Below are 10,235 nucleotides of genomic sequence, written 5' to 3' on the forward strand. Positions count from 1 at the left end.
GTTACCACTCCAACCCGCCCGCTCCTCTCCTCTGGTCCCTTTCCGTATTCAAGATTTCTCCTGTGCTGTCCCGCTGCTCTACAACGCACTCCCTCAGACACTCTGATAGCCCCCATACCGTTAAAGGAGCCCTCAAGACTCATAAACTTCCTATGAGCCTATCAGCGATCATAACTCTCTCTCCTCATTACCGAACCACCTCCCAATTCTCACTTCTAGTTACTCCCCTGCCTCTTAGTCTGTAGCACTCATGGGTAGGGCCCTCTTCACTCATTGGGCAGATGTATTAAGCCTGGGGAAGGGAGAAAGAAGTGATAAGTGGAAGGAGATAACGAACCAGCCAGTCATTACACGTTTGAGAAAAAAGTATTTTGGTACTTACCGATAAATCCATTTCTCTGAATCCACTCGGGGACACTGGAGTCTTATACAGTAGGGGTGTGAAGCTTGCAACCGGAGGTGTGGCACAATCTAAAAATTAGCATTGTCTGCACAGCCGGCTCCTCCCCCTTCACATCCCTCATCCCTCAGTTTGGAAAATTTGACTGAGAAAATAGGACATACTATAGCACATGGCGAGGAACCGAACAACATATCAAACAGCATCCAAGAAACTCTGTTAACAGAAAAACTAACGCTGTTTGCATGAACTGTTTGAACAAGAACCTTGAACACAGCAGGTTTGACAGCATCGAGGCGGGCGTCCAGTGTCCCCGAGTGGATTCAGAGAAATGGATTTATCGGTAAGCACCAAAATCCTCTTTTCTCTTTCATCCACTAGGGGACACTGGAGTCTTATACAGTAGGGAAAGTCCTAAAGTTATCCCCCAGGGAGGGAGTGCTGTTGGTGGCCTGCAAAACTACTTGAGTAGTGGAAGCACCTCTGGCAGCCGCCCACGAGGCACCCACTGATCTGGTGGTATGAGCACCCGTCTGAACCTGGTTACCACAGGAAATAAAAGCTTGCCGAATGGCAAGTCTAATCCATCTAGACAAAGACTGCTTAGATGCTGGCCAACCCTTCTTTGTCCCATCATAAAGAACAAACAAATGGTCCGTCTTTCTGAAGGATGATGTAACTTTCACGTATAGTCGTAAAGCTCGGACAACATCCAAAGACACGTCCCCATCTGCAAAACCCTGAAAAGATGGGACTACAATCGGCTGGTTTACGTGAAACCCCGAAACGACCTTAGGAAGGAATACTGCTCTTGTACGGAGTTCTGCCCTATCTTCATGGAAAATTTTTAAAAAAGGGCTCTTACATGATAAGGCTCCTAACTCAGAAACCCTTCTGGCCGAAGCCAAGGCAAGTAATAACGTGACCTTCCAAGACAGAAATTTCAGGTCTGTTCTTTCCAACGGCTTAAAAGTTGGTGACCTCAAAAACTACAACACCAAATTTAACTCCCATGGCGCAGTGGGAGAGCGGAAAGGAGGTTGTATCCTCAGAACCCCCTGTAAAAAGGTCTGAACCTCGAGCTAACCGCTGTTGAAAAAGGATGGAGAGAGCCGAAACTTGAACCGTCAAGGAACCAAGTTTTAGTTCTCCATCCAAACAAGCTTGAAGAAAAAGTAGAAGCCTGGATAAGTGGAAGTTTGTCGAATGCTAACCACGTTCCTGACACCAGTCCATGTACTTCATCCAAATTCTGTAGTAGTGCATGGCTGCAACTGGCTTCCTAGCCGCAATCATCGTAGGAATAGCCGTTCGTGGGATTCCATTGTTTCTTAAGATCCGGGTTTCAATAGCCACGCCGTTAAACGCAGCCTGTTCAGGTCTGGGTGTAGAAACGGTCCCTGAGACAGCAGGTCCTCTCTCTGAAGTAACCGCCAAGGATCTTCCGCTAGTAACCCCTGCAAGTCCGAGTACCAACTCCTGCGGGGCCAATCTAGTGCTATTAGAATTACCCACACTCACTCTCGTTTCACCTTTTTCAGAACCCTGGGTATGAGTGGAAAAGGTGGAAAAATGTACACCCTTCTGTAACACCAAGGAAGTGTCAATGAGTCTACTCCTTCTGCTGCTGGATCTCTTGTCCGGGACACATATCTGGGCAGCTGATGGTTGTGTCGAGACGTCATCTCCTCACCACCATGTCGAAAATCTGTGGATGTATGCACCACTCTCCCGGATGCATGTCCTGGCGACTGAGATAATCCGCTTCCCAGTTCTCCACACCTGGAACGAACACTGCTGAGAGGATGATGATTCGCCTTTCTGCCCACAACAAGATCTTTGTGGCTTCTTTTAACGCCATCCTGCTCTTTGTTCCTCCCTGACAGTTTATGTAAGCCGCCGTCGTGACATTGTTCGTGCTAAGAGAAGCGCATTTTAAACAGCTCTCAGTTCTACAATGTTTATGGGTAGTCTGCTCTCCTGTAACATCCATCTGCCCTGAAACGGACGTTCCTCTAGGACGGCACCCCAACCACTGAGACTGGCGTCCGTTGTCAGGATCCTCCAATTCCAAATGCGAGATTCTTGTACAACGACCACCAAATCAAGGAGGTTCGTATGCGCGGGGTAAGTCGGATTCTTCGATGTAGAAGCCAGTGCGAACCTGCTCCATGAGCAATGAGGTTCATCTGGAATGGTCGGGAATGAAGTCTGCCGTACCGGAGAGCTTCGAACGACGCCACCCTCTTCCCGAGAAGTTGCACACAGAGGTGTAGAGAAACCGTCTGTGTCCTTAGTACCTGAGCCACTAGCCTCTGTAGGTCCTGGATCTTGTTCTCTGGTAGGAAGACTCTCAATTGTACTGTGTCCAAGATGAGACTGAGGAATTGAATCTGTTGAGTCGGCATGAGGTTGGATTTCTGGAAGTTCACAATCCACCCATGACGAATGAGAAATTGATGAGATGTCTGAGCATCCTTTATCAGCTGTTCCTGAGAGGAGGCCTTGATCAGTAGATCATCTAGATAAGGTAGTATCGTGACCCCCAACAGTCTCAATCCTGCAACCATTATTGCCATGATCTTCGTAAAGATTCTTGGGCTGATGATAGACCGAATGGCAGCGTTCTGAATTGGTAGTGATGATTCACAAGTGCAAACCTTAAGTAAGCTTGGTGAGGAGTCCAAATTGGGATATGCAGGTATGCATCCTTTATGTCCATGGACACCATAAACTCACCTTGTTCCAAACCTGCAATGACTGACTGGTCTTGAATTTGTAGACCCATAGAAACTGGTTTAAAGCTTTTAAATTGAAGTATCGGTCTGACCGTCCCGTCTGGCTTTGGCACGACAAAAAGATTGGAATAGAACCCCGTTCCTCTTTGAGAGGCGGGAACTGGAATAATGACTTCTGACCGTAGCAATTTTCGAATCGCTATCAGTAGTGCCTTTGCTTTCTGAGGGCACAGAGACAATCCCGTTGTAAAAAAAAAAAAAACCTGACTGAGGTCTCTGTTGAAAATACAGTTTGTACCCCTGCGAGATTATGTTTATCCAAAGTTCTGGTGAGGTTTTGGCCCAGATATCCCGAAAACCTTCCAGACATGCGCCCACCAAGGGAGACCCCAGGTGAGCTGAGAGGCCGTCATGCCACCGTCTTGTCAGCAGGTTTATCCTGCTTTCTGGTCGTTGCCTCTGAACGGCCTCTACCTCTGCCTCCACGTGCTTGCGTACCGAAACCTCTTCCCCGGGCTCGAAAGGACTGCGATCTAAATGAATTAAACATTGGTCCCAAATAACCTCTCCAAACCTGTGGAGTGGTTCTCGTATAAAGAGTAGGTAGGACGGTGGACTTCCCTACTGTAGCCTGTGAAATCCACTTGTCCAACTCTGGACCAAAAGTATTTTACCCCCAAAGGGGATGGATTCCACCGCCTTCATGGTGTCAGAGTCTCCTTGCCATTCTCTGAACCATAAAATCCTGCTAGCCGATATGGCCTATGCGGAGATGCGCGATGCTATCCTGCTAATATTCTTTGAGGCTTGACACAAATATGAAGCAGATTCTCGAATGTGTTCCGACAATTGTGTAATTTCTTCCAAGCTATTTTCCTCCTCGATAGCCTGTACTATACGGCCAGACCATGCTCCCATGGCCTTGTTAACTGAAGCACAGATGATCGTAGGCCTCTGTGCTGCACCTGCTGCTACAAAAATTGATTTTAAAGCCGTGTCAACCTTACGATCTGAAGCATCCTTTAAAGTCGTTACATTAGGTATTGGTAAGATTGTCTTTTTTGACAATATTCCTAAGGAAGCATCCACTACTGGTGGAGTCTCCTACTTCTCCATTACACCTTTAGGTAAAGGGTAAGTCACTTGAAACCACTACGGAAATTGAAAGCGTTTATCAGGTTGCTTCCAAGCCTCCTCCCTTTGCGATTGGAGAGATTTAGGAATTGGAAATACTGCTGAACACGGTTTTTGGGATTCGAATAATTTGAAATCCTCAGGCTCCTTAACTTCTTCTACCTTAAAGTTTAGGATCTCTTTCACCGCGTCAATTAAGGAATCAAGACCCGAGATTGCCGTTTCCTCTTCTGGAAAATCGCCATCTGGGTTAGATTCAATCAACTCGCCTTCCTCCGTATCAATCATAAGACCCTCCTCCTCCGCTGATTCTGGTACAATAGAAAGAGGTCTTTTAACTGCCCTGCTTGTGCGGGCCGTGTTAACTTGATGAGAGATTCTTCCATTGTCTTTGAGAATCCCGCAGCCCATTCCAATTGTTGCTTGCGTGATTCCGCCATCTCCTTGGAGATTCTATCTGCAAGGTTATCTTCCCATGACCTAGCCGGAGCACTGCTCCCAGGTGGAGCGTCCTTGTCTAAGCAGGAATCGCATACCCCGGAGCGGTGTTACATTTCATACAAACATAATAGGTCTTGGAGGTCTTGGTTGGTGCTTTAGACATGTTGTTTAAACCCCCTACCAGACCAATACGCAGCGCTTTCACCCTTTAAACTAGGAAGAGAAAGACTGTGATAGGTGACGGAAGCGAAGGTATTTGATCCGGCTGGAATTACTTTTCCTCTCTCTATACAGAAAAGGAAGAGTGCAAAAATAATTAAATAAATAAAAAAAAATTTTAAACACCAGCCGACTTGCAACCCTCACACACCCAACTGTAAATCAGCTACGATGGTAGGGTTGTCCACTTGCTTCCCTGTATTTTCTTCAGGATCTTTGCATAGGATTCCCTTGAAAATATAAATAGTAAAGAATTAATTTTCAGGAGATCCTCACTTTACTAAATATATAAACTTTTACCAGCAGAGGGAGCCATTGTTCTACTAAAGAAAAAACCTGGTGGGTCTATCTTGTCATCTTATTTGATAACCTGTAAGAGGGGGAGGGCTTATCCCTGCCCCTCAGAATGGCGCCTGTTTGGAATAAGTAAGATGGCCGCCACTGAAATATTTTGTTCACTTCATTAAGTTTAAGTATTATGCTCCAGGTGATGAATTCATATGTGCATCGGAGCTCTTTAACCATAAAGAAGGAACGTCTGCTCTCTAATACTCAGCCGCGCGGTCTATTACTGCGGCTCTCCCCGCGCCAGCGTGCGCGCTCCAGGACCCTTCTCACCCAGTCCTACAGCGGCATCTCTGCACACATGGAGGAGCGCTTGCTGTGCGCTCCTATGTTCCCCCCACGCGGCTGAGGGATCTCCTCAGCCGCGCGGTATGTTACAGCGGCATCTCTCCCCGCCAGCGCGCGTGCTCCGGGTAGCGGCACCTCCACTAATCTCTGCTGCTGATAGGAGAGACAGCCCAGCCCCATGCTCCACCGATGGCCAGCGCGCTTCTGTGGAGATTAGAAATGCTACCTCTGTTGCTCCAAAGGGTATAACTGGTAGAAATCGCCAAAAAAAAAAAAAAATTATAATAATAATAACAACCTGTCTCCCTACATATCATACTAGGGCCCTTAATCTGACCAGTACTCACTGTTCCCCGGGCTCTGAAGAGGATCTCATGCCGAGAGATGCAGGTCCCTTCAAAAGGGATCATTGTCTCTCAAATATTAGTGGGCATTGTCCCCCTTTTCATTAGGTTGACGCAGCACCTCAAATTGATTTTTTAGTCAGGAGCTCAGTGCTCCACGTGCTGTACCTCCAGCACAATTTTTCAAACTGAGGTATGAGGGATGTGAAGGGGGAGGAGCCGGCTTTGCAGACAATGCTAATTTTTAGATTGTGCCACACCTCCGGTTGCAAGCTTCACACCCCTACTGTATAAGACTCCAGTGTCCCCTAGTGGATGAAAGAGAAATGACAGTTAGGAGCTGACTGGCTGGTACATTATCACCTTCCACTTATTACTGCTTTATCCCTTCTCCAGGCTTACTACGTCTACCACAGTCTCCTCCCTGCCCTTTCCTGACTAATCTGTTTCCCTTTCTCCTTGATTACCTCCAGAGACTCTGATCAGGTCTGTCTGCCCGCTTGTGGGTGCAGGCTGAGTGACCCATTATGGCTTGCTTCATGCCTAGTGAGTCTCCATACCCTTCACTCTTCCCCAAACATATTCAATTATTTGTCCTTAGTATTTTACAATAGCTATGTAATTGTGGTTTCATTGTACAGCGCTGCAGATACCTTGTAGTGCCTTATTAATAAAAGTCTTTTACAAGGTGTCTGTAGCGCAGAACAGAATTACTGCACAAAGTATAAAATAAATCTAGTAGCCTAGAAGCCAAATCAACCTTTTCCCTGCTGGGAAATAACAAGGGGCCTGATTCAGATGCAGTCGCAACTTCAATGGCGTCACAACTGAGCGATTACCGGCAGACTGCGCATGTGCCACGGCTGCAGTATGTACGTGCCAAGGTACCTTTGGGATGATGCTCGCAATGTGGAATCAGTCGCAGAGTGATTGACAGAAAAAGGCTATTTGGGGAGAGGTTCCGGGGAGTGTCTGTAAAAACACAGGCGTCGTTCCGGTTTTCGCGGTGTGTCTTGGCATGCAACTGATCTAGTATGCAAAAACATAGCGCCAGTGTCGCAGCTGAGCGGTCATTCTGAGTGGCCATGGAGGCACTCAGATGTTCCTTGCATCTGTGTCGTGGTTGCCACGGAGTATGCAGTTGCTTAGCAAGTTGCGATGGATTCGGTGGGCAGCTGCTTCACTTATATTACCTTGCAGCTCCATCACTAAAAAAAAAAAAAAAAAAAAAAGAAGATTGCTACTGCATCAGCATTGCGACTGAATATGAATCTGGCCCAATATAAACTAGCCAAATCAGTGTTCTCTGCAGTAACATGAGGAACAGCTTAATACCAAGTGTATCCTTTATTAGAATATCCAGTTTCTGCTCCATGCTTTCTGACCATTCCTCCCATGGGATCTGCATCCGACTCATGATCTCCTGTTTGATTGAATTAATCACGAAGAGCAAACCATCTGCAAAATTGTGAGAGAGTAAAATGTTTTACTTGTGTGTGATCTCAATTTGATCAAGAAAAAATAAGGTACCAAGAACCACTGTATTTTGGGTACTTGCACAACCTCTTAAATGTGTCCAAACACACTAACAGACTAAAAAAATATCCTGGAAGTAAAAGGGTTGGTGAGGCTAGATATATACAAATGCAGGCGTACAATACATAACCTGACCTACAAAAGCAATTTCTGTCCTAAGTCTAGGCTTTAACCTTTAATATTGATCGATGGTGTGCAACAACAAAACACATTGAGACATGTCACTACGCAGAACAATAGACAGTATCTAGAGGTTTATGAATATATCCTATTCATAAACATCTACATGTTGTGTATTGTTCTGCATACAAAACACTAGCACTTACACTAATCAGGATCTCAATCTGACGTACTACAGCAGCTTGAAACTTACCATACTCTGTATTTAGGCCCCACAGCTTTACTTTATTCGCTTCATACTGAGCTTTCTTCTTTAGCCGGCAAGCTCTGCGTTAGAAAACAAATATTCCATATTACAGTGTTTGTCAGGTTCATATTCTAACCTCATCTTAAATGTTTCTAAATTCGGGGGAATATCAGAAAGGATAGCGGAGAATGCTAAATGCACTGAGAAACATTATGGCATAGTATACATTCTGGAGTGCGATTACCAAAGACCACTTATACCCCTTTCACATTGCACAAATAACCCGGTATCGACACGGCATATTGCCGTGTCAAAACGGGTCAGTGTGCGATGTGAAAGCTCCTTTGGTGAATTAGCGGGTCGCCTGACCCGGTAATTCAACCCGGTAAAAAAGAAGGGTTATTACCGGGTTGAATACCGGGTCAGGTGCAGTGTGAATGGGAGCCGTTCCGATGCGACACGGCTCCCATTCACAGCATAGGGAGAGGCGGCGCAGGAGATGAGCTCATCTCCCAGCGCCGCCTCCATCCCCGCCCCTGCTGCTGCTGCGCCCCCCACTGCTATGGCAACCGACCCGGTATATTGCCGGGTCAGAGAGCCAGCAAAGGAGCGCAAATGCCGGATCCCATCCGGTAAGGACACGTTTCTCTTACCGGGTGGGATCCGTCATTTGCGATCTGAAAGCAGCATAAGACAGGTGAAGTGACTAGCAAAGAAACATCATCAATACTCTAGGTAATTACAGCTTAACTGACAGCCAATCACTACTTTATTTCACTCCTTACATGATGGAAGCACCAAAATCAATCTCACAAACATAACAGCCAGAGAAAAATCACTGATCCTGAAGAAATTTATAAGTCATAGAAGACCATAAGTTATAAAACAGACTTGGTAAAACACTGGTTTGCTAGGAGATACTATATTAACCATACACTGAATAAATGCAGACATGTGGTATACCAAAATAAACATTTCCAAATAACAAGAGGGAACTCTAAAAAAACAGAACACAACAACATGTATAACAGCAGCTATAAGAAACATATGCTAGTACCTAGCTTTATTTTACTCCAACATCCTCCACAAAAGCCAGAGACTCAAATATACAGAAATAAGCACTTTCATAAATAATAGATTTACATTAAAATATACATATGAATGGGACAGTAGAATAAAAGGGGGTTAGAAGTCATTCCAAAATTAAACTGCAATCAGCCCTCTGGTTTACAGATTAGTCCCATTCAGTTTCCATGGTCCCATCCATGAGAGCCCTGCATAATAATGCAACAACAAACTCCTCTCATAGTAAACATAGGTACATATTAAAAATGGTGCACTGTTGTGCTATAAGCGAGTTATCCACTTAAGCACATGAATCATTGGGGCATGTATTAACCTGGAGAAGGCATAAGGAAGTGATAAACCAGTGATATGTGCAAGGTGATAAAGGCACCAGCCAATCAGCTCCAATATGTAAATTAACAGTTAGGAGCTGATTGGCTGCTGCCTTTTATCATCTTACACAAATCACTGGTTTATCACTTCCTTATACCTTCTCCAGGTTAATACATCAGCCTCTCTGAATTCTTTAATGGTTTCATCTCAGAGTAGAAATCCCCCTCATTAACTAAGACATTTCTGCAAGTACGGTATACATTTTTAACAAATGCTTTAAAAAAAAAAAGAAAAAAAGGGAAAACCAAACAACAGTAACCATAACCATGTGCCAGCTATTTATTCTAATTAAAAGTTTCAATCATTCATTGCTGGTAAGGGTTTCTACCTGGAGGCCAGCTTATTCTTCTCTTTGCGGGAGCGTGGCCTGGCAGTTACAGGAAGCTCAGATACAGGCGTCAGATCACTGATTACTTTGTTCAGCTTACGCAGCTCCCCTCCGATCTGAAGAAGTTTTCGTGGGTTGGGAGTCAAGTCTTCCACATCCGTCCGGCGAGACTTCTTAACAGTGTATTTGCCTGCCAAGACACATTGACCTCTGGTGTCACAGAAATACAATCTGAGGGCTATATTTACTATAAGTTAGTATTATTATTTATATATAGGGGTTGATTCAATTAGCCACAAGGGAGGCGAGATGAGGTGCCACTGCTATTGTGGTGGAACCTCATCTCCCCCCCCTTGCAGCTTAATCTCAGATTTTTGTAGGGCTGCAAGCAATAATCAATTATTTCAAAGCCAACGTAAGTTCAGCATATAGCGAACTGAATCAAACTCAAGCTTTAAATACTATTCTAGTCAATTCTGTCAGCATATCAGACCTAATATGCCCCGATATTAGCAGCCTCAGCAGTGACCCGGCCACAAGGAATGAGGGGATACAAGGGGGAGGAGAAAAGAGGGACAGAAAGTCAGGGAGAAAAGGGATAGGAGAGACTAGATGGGCCAAATGGTTCCTATTTGCT

The 10,235-nt window shown here is 45.2% G+C and overlaps 1 protein-coding gene across 2 annotated transcripts in view; it reads right to left on the reverse strand.

The window, feature by feature from the left end:
- CREBRF (CREB3 regulatory factor) overlaps nucleotides 1-10,235 on the reverse strand; it is a 70,106-nt gene that overhangs the window by 9,276 nt on the left and 50,595 nt on the right. For both annotated transcript variants that reach the window (XM_063928064.1, XM_063928065.1), the window contains exons 6-8: nucleotides 9,599-9,788; nucleotides 7,819-7,892; nucleotides 7,245-7,367 (exon numbers count right to left, since the gene is read on the reverse strand). In XM_063928064.1, the coding sequence (XP_063784134.1) occupies nucleotides 7,245-7,367; nucleotides 7,819-7,892; nucleotides 9,599-9,788 (387 nt within the window). The remainder of the gene's footprint in view (nucleotides 1-7,244; nucleotides 7,368-7,818; nucleotides 7,893-9,598; nucleotides 9,789-10,235) is intronic.

This window comes from Pseudophryne corroboree, chromosome 6 (genome assembly GCF_028390025.1).
Source record: "Pseudophryne corroboree isolate aPseCor3 chromosome 6, aPseCor3.hap2, whole genome shotgun sequence".
Lineage (NCBI taxonomy): Eukaryota > Metazoa > Chordata > Amphibia > Anura > Myobatrachidae > Pseudophryne > Pseudophryne corroboree.